General features: G+C 35.2%; 2 protein-coding genes across 2 annotated transcripts; both read right to left on the reverse strand.

Moving 5' to 3' along the window:
• Positions 1-3,642: 3,642 nt before the first annotated feature.
• On the reverse strand, positions 3,643-8,536 carry EXPA13 (expansin A13). The gene is made up of 2 exons (XM_086643412.1): positions 7,860-8,536; positions 3,643-4,313 (listed from the first exon to the last, which is right to left on the reverse strand). Exons 1-2 carry the CDS (start codon positions 8,351-8,353, stop codon positions 4,004-4,006), a joined length of 804 nt encoding a protein of 267 aa, XP_086499538.1. The 5' UTR covers positions 8,354-8,536; the 3' UTR covers positions 3,643-4,003.
• Positions 8,537-13,256: 4,720 nt separating this feature from the next.
• Positions 13,257-16,751, reverse strand: LOC147564115 (uncharacterized). Its single transcript, XM_086643420.1, has 6 exons — positions 16,214-16,751; positions 15,436-15,570; positions 15,230-15,341; positions 14,979-15,040; positions 14,399-14,812; positions 13,257-14,299 (listed from the first exon to the last, which is right to left on the reverse strand). The coding sequence occupies exons 1-6, from the start codon at positions 16,223-16,225 to the stop codon at positions 13,595-13,597; spliced, it is 1,440 nt and encodes a 479-aa protein (XP_086499546.1). The 5' UTR covers positions 16,226-16,751; the 3' UTR covers positions 13,257-13,594.
• Positions 16,752-21,741: the final 4,990 nt, after the last annotated feature.

A 21,741-nucleotide genomic window follows, 5' to 3' on the forward strand; every position in this document is an offset into this window, starting at 1 on the left:
AGGTATAAAGCACGTTTGGTTGCTCAAGGTTTTTCTCAAAGACCGGGTATAGACTTCCAAGAGACTTATTCTCCTGTAATGGACGCAATAACATTCCGATATTTGATAAGTCTAGCAGCATCGGAATGTCTTGAAACACGTCTAATGGATGTAGTCACTGCCTATTTGTATGGCTCACTTGATAGTGACATCTACATGAAAATTCCTGATGGATATAACTTGCCTAAAACATCTAAATTAGGATCGTCAAACATGTATTCGATCAAATTACAAAGATCGTTATATGGATTGAAACAATCAGGACGGATGTGGTATAATCGCCTTAGCGAATACCTTTTGAAAGAAGGATATATAAATAATGCAATTTGTCCATGTGTATTCATTAAGAAATCAGAAAATGGATTTGCCATTATTGCAGTCTATGTAGATGATTTAAATCTTGTTGGGACTCCAGAAGAGCTCACTAAGACGGCTGAATATTTGAAGAAAGAGTTTGAGATGAAAGATCTTGGCAAAACTAAATTTTGTCTTGGTTTACAGATCGAACATTTGCAAAATGAAATATTTATCCATCAATCGATATATACAGAAAAAGTCTTAAAACGCTTTTACATGGACAAAGCTCATCCTTTAAGTAATCCTATGATTGTTCGCTCACTTAATGAAAAGAAAGACCCATTCCGTCCTTCTTGGTGTTAAAGTACCTAAGTGCAATTGGTGCTCTTATGTATTTAGCAACTTGTACCCGATCAGATGTAGCATTTGCTGTAAATTTATTAGCAAGGTACAGCTCTGCACCTACCAAAAGACATTGAAATGGTTTCAAGCATATACTACGGTATTTGCGAGGAACAATCGATTTGGGCTTGTTTTACTCGAAAGGAATAAAATCACAATTATGTGGCTATGCAGATGTCGGATACCTCTCTGATCCTCACAGTGCACGGTCACAGACATGGTATCTATTTACTAGTGGTAATACTGCAATATCCTGGAGATCAGTAAAACAAACTATAATAGCTACTTTTTTCAATCATTCTGAACTAATTGCTATTCACGAGACAAGCCGTGAGTGTATATGGTTAAGGTCTATTATCCAGCATATTCGGGAAACACGTGGACTTTCCTCAATCAAGGATACTCCAAAAGTATTGTATGAAGATAATGCAGCTTGTATTGCACAACTTAAAGGGGGATATATCAAAGGTGACAGGACGAAGCACATATCTCCTAAATTTTTCTACACTCATGAGTTGCAAAGAAACGGTGACATAGAAATTAAGCAAATACGTTCAAGTGATAATCTTGCAGATTTATTTACTAGAGCTTTACCAACTTCAACATTCAAGAAATTAGTCTATAACATCGGAATGCGTCGGCTAAGTGATCTTGCACAATCTCAACCGTCTGAACGTCTATGAGAGGGAGTATCCATGAGGGGGAGTGAACAACGTGAAAATGTATCTTACATTGTAAATCTTCGAACTGTACTCTTTTTCCTTCGCTACGGTTTTATCCCATAGGGTTTTCCTTGGCAAGGTTTTAATGAGGCAGTATGTACTTCTAAAATAATCGAAGATATTAAAGAACATTGTACTCTTTTTCCTTCACCATGGTTTTTCCCATAGGGTTTTTCTGGTAAGGTTTTAATGAGACAATTTCTTATGGTGTGGAATGCAAGGGGGAGTATTGTAATATTTTGTCTTCCACTACTATCATGTGTAACATCTACACTAATGAGGTCATATGTAACCTATAACTTAAAGGCACATTCATGTGTATGCATGTAACTCCTTGTGTAAATGCCCATGAATGTCCTTACTTTGTAGGGCCTATAAAAAGTGTTCTAATCCATTGTAATTGACACAACAAAATAGTAGAATATTATACTACAATCTTAAGGTACAAATATGGTGTTTCTTAGTCTTTAGTTTTCTCTCATCTCTAATCTCTCTACTTTACTTAGTTTTCACAACAAGTTCATTGTTTTTTTCTCATTTATTTATCAATTATTCATTTCAGACACTTTCCTTCTCTTTTTTTTTTGGTTGAAAGGGCACTTTCCTTCTCTAGTTTTTAATCATATGACCACAACAACAATCATATTGAATTGAACCATCGTCAACGTCTCTATAATAGCACTCCCCTCGAACATAATGCTTACTTATACAGTCGTCATTGCATGTTTTAGTACCATCATTGCAAAAATCCATATATATACACAATCTTTTTTGGAATGTTCAGAGCATCACCGATGGTTGGCACTAAAAATATCACAAAAAAAGAATCTTCACCAAATTATTTGGTGTTTTTAAATTTTTGAACCCAAAGAGAAAACTCTAAAAGTCCCAGCAAATCACTGTTCATCACACTATATTTCATTTTTTTTTCCGTTTTTAACACTCATTTTTTAAATAAAATAAATTAACAATTAGTTTATTGAAATAATAATTAGGAATATAAGACTTAAATGATAAATTAAGATCATTACGACATTTTATTGTTTTATGGGGACCAAATAAAAATATTTTACGAGGACCAAACACCAACATTAAAACGAGCAAAGGGATTAAAACGAAAGAAACAACTAAAAAATGATGAAATTTTAATTTAAAATTGAGGGGCCCACATCTCACCAAAATGGTGGTACGCAACAGTGATTCATGGCACAGGAGATCTTTGGTGATCTCTCGTGCCATTGGTGTCTCCTCCCTCCATAACGCCAATATTTGGTGTTTTGGAGGGCCGTTGGGATGTTCTCAGGGGTGGACCTACATAAGGGTTCGTGGGGGCACGTGCCCCCACGGGTCAAAGTTATTCTTAGTTAATGAGGTTAAACGGGTCAATATAGAGAAAAGAAAGTAAAATTGTTTGCGAAGACTAAGGCTCAGCGGGGTGGAGTTGGAGCGAGTTGAACGCTCAGTGGCACGAGTTCAGCTCCTTCCATCACTGTGAATTTCGTCAGACATATTTTTTTTATATTATTAATGTGTTTTTTTTTCGGTTTGGTATTATTGTTAATTAATGTAAGTGTCAATCTCCATAAATTTGCAGTAGCTTACAACATTCCAAATTTTTTCTTTCTCGTTATATGAATAGAGAATATTATTATTTTTTTTTTTTTTGGAAGACGACTACGATCTACGTACGTCGTGATATTTGGCATTTGATACATCATAGATGTGATAAGCTCGATAACTGCCCACTCAAACATCAACACACCGGGCCTATAGCCCAACAAAGACAATGGCCTGAAGTCCAACAACTTCATTATACCTACATAATCCAATTCAAATAGAGAATATTATTGATCATCAGGGTGTGACAGTGTGTGGTGCTCGTCTTAAGGGGTTAAGCACCGTTCCCTAGTGAGGCCTTTTAAAACCGTGAAGTCCAGCAGTATCACTAATAACCCATAAGGCTGGTCTGCATATTCAATCCACAATCCTTAAGGAAAGAAAATCTCAAACCCTCCCACCCCTGGGTTTGGGATTCCCTTAGAGGTGGAAAAACATTCACTTTTGGTATGTGATGCATTTTCCTGCACCAAACACCGATATTAAATAATGCTATTGCTGGTAATTGCACAAGTTGTCTCAGAAGCTCTATTGATAATGATGTCGGAGTAAAACAAAATTAAGATAGATAACAAAATGATATTCACATAACTTGAAAAAGGTTTCTCATATTTAGTAGTACTATGTTTTCCTGGAAGTAGTAAGAAAATACAGGGTTTTTTCCCTATCCCTTCTACACTGCTACAAATTTCAACAACAATCATCATATCATATCCCCCACCTTCATAAATATTGGCGTTTCCTTCTTGTAAGAGCTCAGTTCACATCCGTTCTCACACTAAAGGATCCTGTTTAGTTGCCACAACCTTTCCGAACGACAAAAAATAGACCAATACACGTAATAATACACAAAAATAGACCAATTTCTTTTCTCCGTGATTGAAGATTGACAACTTGATCGAAGCGAACAAACTTTTGTTGGAATTTCAAGATTCAAATTGCTTACCAACAAAGGTTTGTCCGAATTCCCAATCTTTTGGTGCAACATTATAAGAAGCGAGTGTGACTCCGTCACTTGTAGTTACCTCAAATGAAAGAGATTGCTTCTTTAAATCAGCATTTATTTGCCAATTTTGTCCCCAGTTCCTACCCATTGGAAGCCATCCTGTTTTTGAACCTTTTATTTTCACAGCAATTATATCTCCCACGCCTGCCACGTTGCTGATCAGAACTGAATAAAAGAAACCGTATCCGTCAATTACAAACCTAATTCCTCCTTCCCTTCTGCACTTTATCCTGCCCAACCAAAATTGATGAACTTTTAGGAGTTATACAAAAAATACAATGAAAACAGTATCATTAAGAATTATACGGGGAAGACAAGGAGAACTGTATTTCGTTGTCTTGAACTGTGATCAGAGACCGTCGACAGAACTCTATTGAGGATATATTTTTTATTCAACTCCAATTAATGAAATTACTCGTAAAGAATGAAGTCAGTAAATGTGCCAATACTAAAAAATCACGAGGAAAGAACGTCATCACACGGATAAAAAAAAACTTAATGTTTAAGCAGCGAATGATGATTTAATTTCAATAAGTGCTACTTTTAGGAATCATGGTTCAATTGTTTGACGATTCATTAAGGAAAACTAAAATGAAGAATCTAATAATTAATGCTTCTAAAATAGACATAGAAGTAGTTGCTTCAATCATAGTTTTGTTGCTTGGTTACCTACAAAAAGAAATGAAAATCATTGCACATAACATGCACCTAAGAGGTCCCACCTTTAAAAAGTCTTTAAAACACAAGCAAGATTAATTGCAGCAACCATCTAGTAAATATGTAAGGTATCAAGTGGGTCCTGTTTCAGTGTTTACTGAAGCTCTCAAGCCAGTAGGTCAGCTAATCAGGTCTGGCTGCAAGAACTACTTCACTCTACGGTTATTAAACAATAAAAGCACCATTGCTGTGAATAAATTTCTTTTAGCAGAGAGATTTTTGTAAGTACACTGTTTCCTCTAACCTAGTTATACCCGAGGTAATATAACAAAGGAAGTTTTTCGGTTGGTAAGAATGGGCTGGCGGGACTCTATGAATCATAAGTACTCTCTAGCAAAAATGTCAGTAGGGTTACCTTTCTCAGGATAAGCTTCCTAAACAAAATGAAGGAACAAGGGAGAAAATGGATATGAGAAATAGGGGGGAACAAATACAGAGAATGATGACTAAAGTAGTAAGAAGAGTAGTTTCGGTGGAGTTCCACCAGCACACTGATCTCGATGAAGTAGTTTTTACGACTAGCAAACTTCTAGTGACACAAACTGTGTGGTCATGTGCGCACGCACAAGATGTCGGCCTTAATTTGTAATAAAGAACTAAGCTTTTTTTATTTGCACCACCCCTGATCAAGAGGCTGGCTCCTTACCATCAAATATTCGGAGGATGAACCCAATTTCTAGTCAAGGAATTTGTTTGAAGGTACTGATGTGAACAAGATCTTCAATGCTTCCCTAAAGGATGGTCACAACTAGTCAGATACATGACTTTTTGTTCAGGATTTTTCTAGGGAGCTCCCAGCCTCCCCTAAAGGATGGTAACAACTTGTTTTGCTACCATTTACTTGACGGTACAAATTTGAGTTCGTGGAGGAACTCTTTCAAAATTCAAAGAGAGGGACGAAGTTTTGAACAGGAATCTGAGGGACACCTCCTAACGATCGATCACCAACTAATTAGAAATACTTTTAGATAGTATATGTTACTTAATCATTGGGATTCTTTAGATAAATTTCCTCTTATTTTTCAGATTACCAGTTTGACTAAGAATATAATTACAAAGATTTCAAAATAAATTAACCTGTTTCTATATAAAGCAATGGTTGACCCAAACAAAAGATAGTTTTTGGGGGGATTGTTTATCTTTTTAGCAACTTTGCTTTATTCGAAGTATCAACAAAAGGTTTATTTCAGTTTTAATTGTCGTTTTGAAGAATTATACGAAAGTAGTTATTTTAACCTTCAGAGGAAGCCTTCACCAACGTGCTTACATCAGTTAGGGAACAGCATCTCTTCACACACCAACTATTTCTGGCACCGAGCTTATTAACAAAGTCTCTGGAATGCATAGTTCCAAATGAAACTACTTAAGCTTTACCCTAGTACAATCACAAATAGATTGATAAAGGTTGTACTATCTTGACAATCGACAACATTAAATGGGTCAATATGGTCTCAAGTAAATGGTCTACGAAGGATTTTTTTTTGACATGAAAGAAACTACGTATTAGTGGAAATGAAGTTCTTCTCCCTCGTTTGGCCAAAATTACAGGTTATTTGATGTTGAAGCAGGAAGTGCATCAATGTGATCCACAATGCCTACATTTCATTCTATATCTTCCTCATGCACCTCCTCACGCAGTTCTAGTTAGTGTTTAGATAGATAGAGAAAATTTTATGCTATTTAGATAACTCAACAATCAAGATCTGGTTACTTCACAATGACAAGGAAAAAAAAAGAATCCTAGAAGAGTTACTTAACAATGATAAGGAAAAGAAGAATCCTAGAAGAGTTATTTAAAATAATAACGAAAAGAAGAATCCTAGAAGAGACCATCTCAATATCATTTATTTTGGTCCATAAGTTTTACGTAACATTAAGCTTTGATTGTCTGGTCATAAATAATGTAATTTTCGCTTCTCTTTCTAGGAAAAAATTGTATATGCCAAATCAATGAGCTCGATACCTTCTACAACACTAGCATTGTTCAACTAGGCTTAATGAACATGTCCTATATTGTATCCTATACAAATACTTGAGCTCTTCCAAACTCAAGCTCACATATCGACGAACAATTCTGATTATAACACTGGCTAATACTATTGTGATAGGTGTGTTTTTTAGCAATTAGATTAAATAATTGAGGGAAAGACTACAACAGCACGGGTGTCCTAAAAAAAACATGCGGACACTGATGCCTAACAAAAGAAGAAAAAATTACAGTGTTCTAAAAAACACCTCTATTGCTATAAATGTGCCAACAAATGAAGCTAGCAAGACCTCGTTTGTAGCCTCACATAATAGTTGATTCTCAACAAGACAAGATAAGTGTAATACGTGAATGCATGTATATGAAGGAAGGCGATTGATCAGAGGTGCCACATTAGTTTACCAGATATAGTCTATTTCGATAAATCGAGCCACAACGAGGTGAAAACCCAAATATGTTGTGGTTTACCATATATGGAGCATCTAAGTCTCATCAACCATTTGCACACCATATATCTTTTCCAGTCTTCTAACAAGTCCAAGGTAATGTTTGTTTTCTCTAAACCGGGTATGAAATTTGACTATAGGTCTGAAATGACTCGAGTAAGATTTCATAATGTTTGTGTTAATCTGACACGTAATAACCGACTCATCTAAACGATCGATGAGTCGGTTATTCAGACAATCTAAAATAAAACACCACCAAAGGACAAAATGCAAGTTTTGCACCAATTTACTAGAAGTACTAAACTAATCCACAAATAAACAACTATTTTCCCTAAAAAATAGTACAGTTTTAAACAAGAAGGCGCAAGATACTAATCCTACGCCACACTACCTCTGTGTAAATTAGCTAAAATATACAAAACGCCAGTTACGAGTACACATAGCAAACACCGCCATTAAAGGTGCAAGATAGGAAAATGCTTAAAAAATCTATTATATAAAATTAAAGAAATAAACAAACAAGCAGATAAATTCATTCACAAGCTTTACCTAAATATAGAAACGACGAACCAGTAAAATCCAAACATTTCTAGAGAGAGAAAATCAAGAGGTATGTAAGTATGTACCTGCGGTATTGAACAGGCATATTTGAAGCTTTCCAAATAGCAATCTTTTCAAAAGCTTCAATCGGAAGAACAAAATGTTTGTTCGGAGGATTACAATGACCACCGCCGTCGGTCGGAAGTCCATAATTAGGGGCACAATGATTAGTAACAGTAAGAATAATGGAAGTACCAGGAATACACCATTTAAGATCATCAACACATCTTAACTCAAAACAACCACCACAGATCTGACCTCTATTGAATAAAGAACTACTTAATCCAACGGTTGCCATACCATAACCACTTCTTAATAGATCTCCATAACCACAAGCACCACCGACAACGTCTCTTGGATCAGATGGAGCGTAGTAAGTTGCTCTTGCTGATGACCATTCTCCAAGTGGACTTGATGATGATGATGATGAATAACGATCAGCTAATGTTGATTTTGTTAACAGTATAAATGTTAAGATGAAGAAGAAGAAGAAGAATATTAGGTTAAGATTTACTGACATTTTTGTTGTCACAGTAGAGAGAGAGAAAGTGGGATTTTGCCCTCAATTTCTTTCTTTCTTTCTTTCTCTGATGAAATGAAACGAGAGGGTTCTTTTAGTTGCGCTTGCTCTTTTTAAAGTTCGACAGTCTGGTGGTGGTGTGAACAAGTGACTGACCAATGAGCAGCCTAATGGTTTAATGTAATGACTAAAATAACCCTATTGTTGCAAAACTAGTACAAGTTCTTTTTAGGGATAATTCTGTTTTGGTCTCTAAAAATGACTAACTTCACCAAAATGGGCCCTTTAAAGATGACAACTTTAATATAATCCTATTTTGAGTATTTTCGTTAGTCAATTTCAGTCAACTTTAACAACCGACTAATTCTTTCTCTATTTACCCCTCGTTTCTAATATTGTACCGTATTCACCTTTCCTCTATTCGTAACTTGAGAAGGAACGCCGACGACACTTAACAGACTATCCATCAACATAAATTAGAAAATATTAACGGCTTTATACAAAAATTATTAGATAACAGAAGAAAAAAAATTGATTATCACTTTCTCTATTAACTTATCGAAGAATTTTTCGACTTGAAGCACAAATACATCACCTATATAATCACGCCAAACAAGAACACAACCTTCAACGTCGAGAATGAAAAGCGCCAAAGCGGCTTTCGACATTGATTAAACCTAAATCGACACTTTTTCTTCAAATATTTTGTCTGTGAAAGAGTTTCTCTCCTTAGATTGGATTTCTTACCATGTGTAGTGATAATGATGGTGACGGTGGCAGACTCCCAACAATGGTGGTGGTGGTGGTGGTGGGAGGAAAAGGGGGAAGAAGAATAAGAAAACTTTTGTCATTTATGTTGATAGGTCGCCGACGAGCCTTCTCAAAAGACGGAGAGTGGAAAGATAAATAAAACTTCTAATTTTTAGAGGAAGTGAAAAAAAAATATAAAGTGATGTCCCCCTAAAAAAGAAACAATAAGACCACAACTACTAGTTAAAGACCAATGTTGTTTATTAGAGCTAGCTAGTGGTACATAGTTTGTATCTTAGCAGAAGTTGTAGAATTTTTTTTTCTGGCTCCTAAACAAGCACTAAATTTTAAACAACCTTGGGAAAGAAATATAATAGAATTACTAACAATAAGTATTTCATTCCTGATTAAAAGACGATAAAGGATTAATAATATTGAAAGAAAATATATGACAGGCTCAAAATTAGCTTTTGAAAAAAAATAGAGAAAAATTTATGTCACATTAAACTAGATTTGAAGGAAACTTGAAAATTTTCAAGGCAAATATCATATATGAGATAGTAAGAAACCAAGACGATTATTCACCTTCTCGTTTGCTAAATATAGTGTTCATTAAGTCGAGGAAGAATTGCAATATTGCTTAAATTTGGAATAGGCAAAAGACTTTCATCATATGTTGTAAATAACGGTATATTGAAAATTGAGTTGGGATTCCTTTGATTTCTAACTTTTCAAACATACTCTTCTTCCAATTGTAAGAATGAAAAGAAAAAGACCTTTTCTTCTTTGTTTCAAACTCATTCAAAAGGTTTCCTTCTTTATCTTCCGGCTCAACAAAATTAGTTATTAAGATTATCTGATCAAGTACTGAATGAAGACGGACGAACGTACCTCTGGTCCAACAAAAAGTTAAGTTGATAATCATTTCTGTCCAATTTTGGAGATTAGATGTTGTCATATTCTCCTTTTCATCATTAAGTATAAATACCTTTATGACATACTTAGTCATTTTAATCTGAAGAGCTACGTGTCCGCCCACTTCTAGTAAATCAACATTTGCATCTTCGTTATGTTCCCTAGGTTGATCAAGTATGAAATCAGGGATTTGAATAAATCTAAACTTCTCAGGTCCAACATCAAATGCAACTATAAGTATAGGACGATATTTCCTGCTCCAAAATACCCCACCCTTTTTAAGTACCCAAGTGCTCCAATATATAGAACCATTCACATAAACCGAACGATTTGCCACTGAATGTGGTGGAACTTCATTGATCCTTCTCCATTGATTAAGCTCATCACTATTGTGTTCTCCTACTCGGTTGCCTAGAATGGTCAAGACCTCACAAACATTATAAATAGTCTTATTATCGTATCCTCCTGATACAAACCAATTTGTGTTCATTAGTAGCAGGATCGAATCCAAACTGATATTCTGATCCACCCCAACAGTTCTGTGTTCCCTTCAAAAAATTCTTAATCCACGGTGATCGTTGTTGGGTACCAATATTATATATTCTAAAAGCATGGTTGTATTGAGATTGAATGAAGCAAATCAAACCATTAATAGGGTTTAAAATTTTATAAAAACTGCCATTAAACCAATTGGTTATATTGTTAATGGATGCTCCTCCTCTTCCTCCTTCAATAAGATCAGCTGTCATAAATGACTTCTTAGAAGGAGAACTTGGAACCAATATTCCTCCCGTACTACCTACTACTACTACTACTTCTTAGGGGTCGTCGTGGTCGTCGACGTAGTCGTGGTGTTGTAGTAGCAATGATAAAAAGACTAGGGTTACGTGATTTTTTTTTATCGCTTAAGGTGTAAATTAATAAAGTATCGATCTTTTTGGATAATAGAATTCCATAGTTTACAGACAGAATTGAAACGAACAAGTGATTTAACTGGTAATCTGGCTAGTATTTCATGTGCTAATAAATCTCCATCAATACCAATACTAATTTTACTTTTACTTTTACTTTTACTATTAGTAGTAGTAGTAGGAGAATAAATATGACCTCCTCTGTTCTTCTTCTTCTTGAATTTGTTGTTTTTGATGATGATAAATTTGGTGGTGAGACCAAATTTAACTGGAAAGGGAAAAGCTCTCGTCTTCATGTTGACAGGACAAGGGAAATAAAGATGATGATTGAAGAAGATTAATAGTAGCAAGGAAGGAAGTTAGGGTTTCGTTTGAAAGAAACTAAAATTACAGAGCTACGATTACCCTCAGTTGGAGTCCCACTGGGACACGAAATCCGACGTGGCCCGCCAACTGGGACCAAGTCCCATTTCCCATAGAGAGTCAGTCCCCTCCATTCCTTTTTTAGTGTAGCGGTAGGATATCCCTCTTAAGTCCATGAAGTCTTGGAATCAAGTCTGAGTGGAAGCAGTTTATTCCCAAGATCGAGCTTGCTTTAGGCCTCTTTGTTGTCGGGGATTTAGGCCTACTTAGTCATTGGTTTAACTTAAGCGGTTATCGTGCTTATCACATCTTGATGATGTATCAATGCCTTGTAACGACTAACGTAGATTGTAGTCGATTTCTCAACAACAAAAAAACATATTTCCACTTTATTCAACGTGGGCTCAACATAAGTTAAATCTCATAAAAGGGTTTTCAAACAGACCCATTGGTCTCGCCTGCAAACGACAATACATTATATATGAAGCAAAAGCAAATTGAATGTCGTACTTCCAAAGCAGTTGCAGCTCCAAATCCTCTTAACAAGATTAGCATCTCTGGTGACTCCTAGCCCAACATTGTGAAGAAACGTCGTGGCTCTATACACATTATTATGACCATGAACGTCATCAATTCCGTAACCATTGGTATGCCAAGACGGGTAGAAAGAACTCCTCTTTAAACTCATTTACCATATATAACATACCTATGTTTCCTGTGAAGAGCAGGAACACAACCTCTGTGGGTTCGCCAGTCATTAGGCTACTGATTAAGTAGTTTTTTATTATATCGGCAGTTATACCGACACATTGGGTTATCTCACTGGTCTTCTCTACTGAAGTCATTCGCTTCATAAAATTGATTAACTCGAACCCCAATTAAGTTGTTTAGGATCTTTATTTCATAATTTATCCAGATTATACTAACTAATAGCTATATTAAGCTCTTCTCATTTAGACTATTATTCTGTAATTTAGTTCCATACTTCAATGAAGGAAATCACTTACCATCTCCACGTTGTGTTGCCATTGTTCGAATAAGCTCAAATTAAACGTAATAAGATAATCAAAATTTGACTTAGATTTCAGGGTTCAGACTTAAAAAAGAACAGTCTCGTACTAAAATTGACACTAACCTGGACTCTTTCAAGTGCTTACAAGTAACACGGAAGCAAAATTTTCGCTTACCAATATCCGTAATAGTAAACCTATAGCAAGTTAGATTTTGATTCTCAGCAGGCAATGTAAAAAACTTCAAAGAACTCTGTTAATTTCCGACAACAATGATACCACGCTTATGTTGATTCAGGTGCTATTTGGGTTACGAATGGTTAAAAGGTGCTGTGATATCAAACCAAATAGGAACCCAGAGAGATTTTCCTTATGTTTTCCAGACTTACAGAACGCAGATATTGATGTGGAGAGCCCTGTTTTTTTTCTGTGAGTTCGGGGAGAGTTCGTCGAGGCGAAGAAAACTATTTAGTTGATTATGTAATCACGAACTGTTGAAAAATCACTATAATACATAATGGAGGTCATCGGGCGGGCGCACATCCGTTCACCGTAGAGTATGGAAACTCGTTGTTAGTACATAATGGAGGTCATCAGGCGCACAGCCGTTCACTGTAGAGTATGGAAACTCTTCGCATTAGAGTAAGTTCCATCGCGCAACCATTCACATTTTCTTTTTTTGTTGAACTAACCATTCACATTAGAGTAAGTTCCAGTCCCATTGTCTCCCCAAAACCAAAAATGTAAAGGATGAGTCCCATGCGTCGTCAACTTGCCAATCATTGGCCACATCGACGATCTAAGAGCGGGCCTAAGTTTAAATGGGCCAACATCAACGATCTAAGAGTGGGCCTAAGCTTAAATGGACCCAAGAGGAAACATCGCCTTTTAGTTTTGCCCGAGAACATAAAATCTCAAGCTCTTCCGATCAGTACTAAATAACACAGAAGCAACTGACAACTTCCAGTGGAATTATGAATTTTTAGGAAAATACCAGAGACTGCATACAAAAATGTTAAAAAGGATCATGAATACAGCAGACTCATCATAACTTGTACCATTGAATAGGTGCAAGTCAAGGAAAATAAGATTACATCTTACATAATTTACATGGCAAAACACTTCTGCGTGAGATATTACTCGCACCTTTCCATCTCTGAGATCACTTGATTTCGACACTCAGGCAAAATTTGAAGCTGATATCAAACCACATTTTGTGACTTCACTTGTACCCGAAGGGATCTTTCTATTGTTAAGAACTAACAGGAAAACCAGATATCCTGCAAAAAATATTATAAGCATAACCGTATTCTTTGTCCATCTTTCTCTTCTGTGACAATCCCCATAGACTGTCCGTTGTTTTCCGTGTAACATCTTTTATATGGTACAAAACCTTTCAGAGATCCCCTGGAATTCATTTTTCCGGCTGTTGATTCTACTGCTTTGCTTGGTTTTAAGCAGAGCAACAGGTCAACTTCCTTTTCAGACTTATCGGAACTAATCTCTCTTTCAATGTAAAAAGAATCTGCACTCTTTTCTGCCCTGAGTTCTTGTTGGTTTTCTGCTCTCTCCTCCAAAGCTGGCATTTGAATTGAATTGGATTGCATATAAGGATACGGAAAACTCCCATACATAGCCCAACAATGCAAAGAAACTGCAGAAGCTTCCATGTGATTCATGTGTGAATTCTGGAAAGGCATGGTGCAGTAGACTGAGGGATTATACGGACTCCAACTGGAGATATCTGACCCAACCATACAATTGTTTAGGGTTGAATAGAAATGTGATGTTTCCGAGATCTTTCCATCATTTTTATTGCAGTTCTCTTGCTCGTTTTCAGTGATCGATGATCTGGCTGTGCCAGAGGAAGACGAGGATGATGGCCTGTGAGAATCTGTCACCAAGACTGTTTTCCCAAAGAGCTTCAGGCTCACGGTTGGTGCATCAGCGACATGACCACCTTCAGATGCTGCATCTTTTGGATAAAAATCATGTTCCTGAACAATCAGATGCAGAAGAAATCAGCAAATAGGTCATGAGTAATTTTTCAGTAAGACTCTTTCATTACGTAATAAAGACTAAGGTGTGACTAGTACCATAGAAGATTGTCTCTTCACTGAACCACAAGAAGATCCGTATTCTTCTTCAGGTAATGCAGAAGATGAGGGACTGCCATTGTCTTGCTTGGTAGATAGTGAACCGTCAGGCTTCGAACCAGCACCAGAAGAAGAGGGTGACTGAGAACATCTATGAGGGTCTGATAATGTGGATCCCATTACTTCGGATCCAGGAGCAGATAAAACTGATGTAGGTGATCCGTTTTCATGTTCCGAGACCGATAAGTTAGGTGAAACCGACCTGTCTATTTGGTCGGAAACTAAGTTTCTCTTTTTGTTTGAATTAACCAGTTTTCGAGGATAGGGATGAACTGGCTTTCTCTTTGGCCTTGGAGGAGGAATCTCAATTGGCTTCACAGAGCCTGTATCATCGCTGCCCGACTCCCTCACAACCTGGAAAATTAACACAGAATTGGTTAGTGAAAACCCTAAATCACGATATAAATGAACCCAGAGAAAAACGTTTTATATGTCTTTAAGTGATGGGCTAATTCACTTACTTTTACAAAATGCATGAACATACTAGTATGAAAAACAGATACTTTGAAGAGCAGTAAACCTTAGAAAAGAATTTCTGAGCATGGCTTCGGATCTGAACTGCTGTCTTTGACCCAATGTGTTCTGCATAATTACCAAAGCAAAGAAATGTTATCAGATGAACAAGAAATAAAAAAAAAAACACTAGTTTTGCTGCAGAACAATTAGGGTAGCAAGGCAAGAGATCTATCATTGTAGGCCATATAGTGCATTAGCTTTCTAATCTCTTATCTAATTGCTTTAATATCAGATGATATCAAGAAAAACTAATACCTTCTATCCGACGCCAAGCTCGACCATATAGCCTTAGAGCTTCAAGGAATTTCGAGTGTTCTTCCTCTGTCCATCTTTCTCGCTGTTTTGTAATGGTATAAGGCTTCCTAGCCTGCCAAATAAAATTAAAACAAGAAAAATATAAATGAAAAGTCCTATCCAAGACAAAAATAAGCAGATATTCTAGAGGGTGCAACTATTAATACCTTAGGGGTATTTTCATCTCCGGATGAATAATTCTCCTTCATCTGGACTGCATTTCCAGATTGGGAGCCAACATCTGAGCATACTCTATTGTCATCCATGAGATCCATATTCGAACTTGTTCCACAATCGTTGTCCTGTATCCAACAAAACATGGTTAGGTTAGGTTTTTTCACACAAACTATTGCCAAAATTGGAGGCACAAAATCAATACCAAAACAAATAGGTTTGTTTCTAACTTGTTCCAAGTCCTAATCCATCTCAAATACTGTGAACAAATTAAGAAACTCTATTCCTTCATAAATGACAACTTCACTTCCTCTGAAGTAGGGTTAAGAAGTTATTAATGGCTACAGAATTTTGTGTATTTAATTTTTTACCATATATATTGAAAAATTGACCACTTTACCAAAAATATAGATCTGAAGATATTTCAGTCCAAACCAATTAATATAATCAAACGGGTATCAGTTCAAATTTATAACTCTCGCCTCAATCAAAAAGAAAGAATCGGAAAAAAAGTTTCCATTTTGATAGAACTCGCTAACAATTTTCAAATAGTACTCCAAATCCTATACAGTATCTCCAAGATTAGAACCCTAAATATTCAGCTTTCAACTATAAACACTTAAATCTGAAATAATAGATAGTTTTCGAACATCAGATCATCGAATTGAAACCAGAAAAACATTAATTAGGATAAACTCATCGCTCATAAACATCTATTACTATCGAATCAAAACCTAATATAAAAAATAAGCTTAGAACAAGTTTATGTACCTGAATAGTCATAGATTCGAAGCTCGAAAATCAACAGATCAAGAAAAACTGTAGAAGAAGAAGAAGGAGGACTTGTGTTCTTGTGAATAGATAAAATCAATCAACTCGTTCGTTTCGTTACTACTCAAAAAGAAGAAAACCAGATGAATAAAAACTTTTGAAACACAATAATATTCGTTCTTGTTGTTTGTTTGATCTTTCTTTTTGTAATATACTTGCAAGAAAAACGGATTGAAATTGTCCGATTCGGTAGGGAAGTTGAAGAATATTGTCTAAATCCAACAAACAGAATCGTATGAAGAACGAAGAGATAGAGAGAGAGAGGAATGAAAGACTAGAGAGAAGAAAGGGAGTAATGAAAAATTGCCCATTGAAGTGGAAAGAAAAAGGAAAAAGTAGGAAAAAAGTAGGGTGTGCCACGTCAGATATTATTATTTTATTTGACAATTTTAATGGGAAATTTCGAGAAACTCATAGGAGTCTTGTGGCTCGCGTCGCTCGAAATCTCTAACACGTGGCTTCTCATCTTTTCACTTTTTTTTTTCGATTTATTATTATTAGCTGTCTTTATAAAAGTTAATTTCATGTAGACCCAAATCCAACCATATCTTATCTAATAGATTTTCATGTTAAATCATTCATTTGTTCTATTTTAACTCTAGACATAACATAAGAATGGTGACTATTAATGATAGTTATAAAACAAAAATTCTCTATAGGACTATAGGAGTAGAGTGTCCCCCACAATTTCACAACAATGTTATCCGAATTTTATCCGTAGGATTTTCTAAAAAGTAACAACTAGATTTTGTTGTAAGCATACATTCAAGAATGTTCGTATCTGTTGACTTAAAGTCTGACATGTTTTTAACATTTAAGTAGTGTGCTCAAAATTAAGGATTTTAATGGAAATAAAATTTGAATTTTCAAACCGTTAAATAGACAATTTAGGCGGTCTTTACAATGTCTAACTCCAGTAAAAAGAAATTATTTTTGGTTTGAAAAATTCGTGAGTTCTTTCTGTTGTAATAGATGGAGATTTTCTATTTTGAATTTTTTTTTATTTTTCGAGTAACATTGGAGAAGCTCTTTTTGCAACTCTAACAGTAAAGTTCAATCAGTTGCGATTTATTTTCACTCAAAACTTTTATTTACTATAAAAGATGTTTGCTGCAACGAAATGTCGAAGGAAACAATAAACGTAATCTTGCTAAGTCAACCAAATTTCTAATAGAGGAGTAGTTTTGCAACTGAAGTATTAGTTTTTGTCTTTCCTTTCTTACTCAAATATACAATGATTCAAAATGTAAGACGAAGATTACAAGTTCTTACCTTAGTGTTTCCAAATAGGAGTTGTCATCCCGTGCGACTTGTAAGCCCTTTTTGTTTATCGTCTCGACCATCAGCTTTGCATCCCCTTCCATCATTGCCTTCCTCAAATTCTTTGCCACGGCCTAAAAGCTTTTCCATAATTTTTTGCTTTGACCTAAAAGCTCTTCATATCATATCATGTCAAACCTCTTATTTAAATCATCTCATTTCTATTGTGTAGGAAAAGCTTTCAGTTATTCACCCTGGTTGGTTATATTTCGTATTCTGTAAATAAATAAATACAGTGGTACACAAACAGGTACCATCCAACTTGACAACTTACAAAATACATCTAGTTTTATTTTAAACATAGAACAAGCCTATAGTCAAATTAAACTGTGGAATAAAGCCCAACAACATTATTTATACATTAATAACCCAAGTTCAATAAACCATGAAAACCACTTTTCCGCGGAATAGAACTTGGGACCTCCAAGAGTTTGGAGTATATGTCAACACATGGGACCACTTGGGCAACCAATTGTTGACTTAATTCTCTTTGATTTATACCGTCAAAGTTCAACGACTCTCACAACTCATAATGTTTTTAAGTACTCTAGTTATAAAAGGAGAATTTATGCTTATTATGGGGTACGAGGGTACAGAATGGAAAGAACAGTTAAAAACACTGTCTAGTACAATACCGCCTTTGAGTTACAACATAATCATTCTTTTAGACTTAGTCATATTCAAATTTCTTAGTTAGGTAAATTATTTATTCTTATCGATGTTTCACACAGAAAAAAAATATATGGTTACTAAGAAAACCCAAAATGTGTCATAATTATTGCAATATTTCACTTTAAAATTTGCCTTGGTTAAGAATATGATTGTCGTGAGTATCTTGTCTATAAATTATTTAGTTAATGGTTTCACAGGAGAGATAACGGCATACTTTCCAACCCTTGGTTTGGGTTTTTTTTTTCGGAAAACGATTACGATCTACGTAAGTCGTGATATTTAGCATTTGAACATCATAGATGTGATAAGCTCGATAACTCCCGACTCAAACATTAACAAGACCTGGTCTATAGTCCAACAAGATAAATTCATAGTCAGTGAGACTTTCAACAAAAAAGAAATACTAAGCTAAGCAACACATGTTTTAGAATATAAATTCATAGTCATCTCCTAATAATCACATATTATTCACATGCGCCAAACATTCGGCGTCTATAACCGAGGGATGAACTTCTCTGTCATCATTGTTGTCCGACAATGGTGTTGGATGAAGAAGGTGAAATGATGATAGTGTAGTAGAAGAATTAATGAGGATGACGGTGATTAGCGGTGAAAGAGATTAGGAGGACGAAGATGGCGTTGTGTTGCTTGCGTGAGCCCTGAAGGGGTGATAGTATTTGTTAGAAGTCTTTCAATTAAATTTCTCTGTGCTATTAACTAAAACTTTTCCTTTTGTTCATATAGTTAGTCTTTTCAGCAAACAAAATACATTAGTTTTTTTTTTGCATTATAATCAAAGTTTGTCATTTTTGCTACCATATACTATGCTATAATTACTGAAATAATAAATTCGGAAAAGAAGATTAAACATGCAATATTTTCTTCAGTCATATATGAATCTTACTTTAGGTCTGGATTTTTAAATATATGTGGTTTGCTTTTGTTTGTTTCGTTTGAATAACTAATTCAGATTTATTCGATTAAGATGATTCCAGCTAGTCAGCTTGATCGAAATTAGAAAATAAAAAAAACCCCAAAAAAAGAAAAAAAATGACTACTAAGTATTTATCTCAAAGAGTTTGCTTCCAAGATTTATGTGATGTTTGTTTTTGTCTAATCGTGAAAATGCATCTAAATTTGAACCGCCTGACTTAGTTGTTTCCAAAATTGCGTGGATAATCCGACATTTGTTGGAAGAGGTTGGGGTAAATTTGTAAATGTGAGGGAAAATCTTACTCTTATATATTGTTTTGACGAAAGATGTTCAAGACCACTAAATACGGTATCAGAATCCGGAATATAAAAAACCTTGCCTAATAACTTATCGAAGTTAAAGCTACTGCATATGAGAGAGATGATTGGAACAATCCCACCTAAGTTGCCGATTGAACAGGATAACATTTTGAATTATAAAACCAAAAAACACATACTTAACAAAATGAACTTAAATCAGTCATTCAGTTGAGAGTCCTACACAACTGAGTTATGATTTGAGTTAACAAAAAAAAACCAACTACATCTCCTACTCAAGTACTCCCCTCCAATATAAAAAGATCAAATGGCTAAAAATCTTTTGGAGGCACAAAAACAAAATAGAAGATCCACAAAATTATAAATTATTGGGCCAGGTTTTGTTGGATTTCTAGAGATACATATCTCCATTAGTATAAATGGATGAATTTCAGCTAAAATGTAATATAGTTGGAAGTCTCAATCAATAAAGACAAGATAATATTTATATATCTATTCAAAATCATTAATCTGACCAATAAAAAAGATTTTCTTAAAAAAAATCCTTATTTATATTAAGAGAGAGAAAGTGATATGACCAGGACATGTGGATAAAAAGTGTAGAGTAGGGCTTCTGCGCTTTTCACCACGTCAGCACACTAAGTTTTTAGAGAGAGAAAATTTGGAAGAGAGAGAAAATGGGAGGAGGGTTCTGGACCATAAGAAAAAGCAAGAGTTAGGTTGTTGGGTTTGTAATAGAAAATTGATAAAAAATAAAGACCACAAGTTTTCTAGGGTTTGAAAATATGTTGGTTTGATTTTGAAAAAAAGAAAAGAAAAGTGAAGAGGCGTTTGAAAGGTGTCAACATTTGGTTGGTAGTTGGCCATCTCTGGGCAAATAAGTGGCTAAAACTATCTATCTTGTAATTAATGTTATCTTCTTCATTTTTTTTTAGGGTTGTGGTGGTGAAGTCACACTCTTCGTTGTGGGACCAAAGTCATACTTGATTGAATTTCTGTTCACAAAATTTCAAGACTCTTCTGGCTGAATTGGACGGATATTTTGAGTTTCTGGAAGGATAGAGAAAGATCATATCTGATAAATGTTGTTTGGTAATAAGGGTTTGGATCAGGCTAGTGTTGGGGTGTCCACAAATTTTAGTAAGTTATGTGGGCAACTCAAAAGATTTGTGAGCCCAACATAATTATATTTGAATTTGGTTGATTGTGACTAAATTATTTTTCAGTTTTGGAACGAATCGTTCAATGTTTGAAAAGATAGATTAGTATGAGTCTTATTTCGTATTCAGGTGTTCACTAAAATTTGTCTAAACTTGCCTATAGGTGGCAGAGGTTGAGTAGTTAATGTGAATGGATTTGAAAAAGAGTTCGAATTATGATTCAGAAATGATTCTATCCTAGAAAGATAAAATAGGAGGAAAATGATTATTTGTGGAAAAGACGGTTGATGTTAATGTGAATTTGAGACTTAATGTTTTTGGGGGAGAAACAATAATTAGTTTAGATTATTTCGAACAATACGTTTTATATCTGTGATTCAAATAAACCGAAGTCATTCTGAGGAAATCATCAATATAAGTCATATTTCATATATGAGTTTGTAAAATGCAAACACCTTTTGTGTGTTAGATTAAATGCATCAAGGGATTTGTTCAACATTAAAAATAGATGGATTTTTTGTTGGAACTGGAGTCGATTTTAGATCGGTTTCACTCGTCAAACTCAGAAAATAAACATACTACTGCGTTTGTCTTCTTGAGCTCTTCAATTTTGAGTCAAGTATTACTCAACTTCAGTTTCGTATGAGTAGGATACTCTCGTAAAAGTTATTTTTGTGACGAAATTGATCAATATGAAGACTATAAGGTGAGATGGGAAAGTTAGGTTGAGACTCGTTTTGCAGTAATTATATACTCATTTCTAACGCCTCAAATCACATCTAAACGAAATTATACTAGTGGTTGTTAGATATGATTGGTGGTCAAAGTGGATGTTAAAAGTCCTTTATTCTTTAATATTCAAGATTTTTGCGGGCATGCTCTAATGGGATCGCATTTGCTGGCAATTTCAAAACAAATCCGGTGTGGTCTAGATTGGAGCCAACACAATCTAGTGACGAACCGTTGCATCTCTTCACCAAACAGCTACATCTCTTGGTAACAATATCTCTTCAATAGACACGTCTCAAATACTCACAGTTTTTCCATTCAAATAAATAAGACACA

The sequence above is a fragment of the Eschscholzia californica genome, unplaced genomic scaffold (assembly GCF_041429995.1).
Source record: "Eschscholzia californica isolate CP2 unplaced genomic scaffold, dmEscCali1.0.p SCAF_1, whole genome shotgun sequence".
In the NCBI taxonomy this organism is placed as follows: domain Eukaryota; kingdom Viridiplantae; phylum Streptophyta; class Magnoliopsida; order Ranunculales; family Papaveraceae; genus Eschscholzia; species Eschscholzia californica.

What these genes read in the sequence shown, in the direction of transcription:
- EXPA13 (XM_086643412.1), bottom strand. Translation starts at nt 8,353, where the DNA reads ATGTCAGTAAATCTTAACCTAATATTCTTCTTCTTCTTCTTCATCTTA. An exon ending in ATGCCTGTTCAATACCGCAG is followed by an intron (nt 4,314 to 7,859) that starts GTACATACTTAC and finishes TTGGTTGGGCAG; the next exon opens with GATAAAGTGCAGAAGGGAAG.
- LOC147564115 (XM_086643420.1), bottom strand. An exon ending in GAGATGAAAATACCCCTAAG is followed by an intron (nt 15,342 to 15,435) that starts GTATTAATAGTT and finishes TTTATTTGGCAG; the next exon opens with GCTAGGAAGCCTTATACCAT. An exon ending in AGCTTGGCGTCGGATAGAAG is followed by an intron (nt 15,041 to 15,229) that starts GTATTAGTTTTT and finishes GTAATTATGCAG; the next exon opens with AACACATTGGGTCAAAGACA.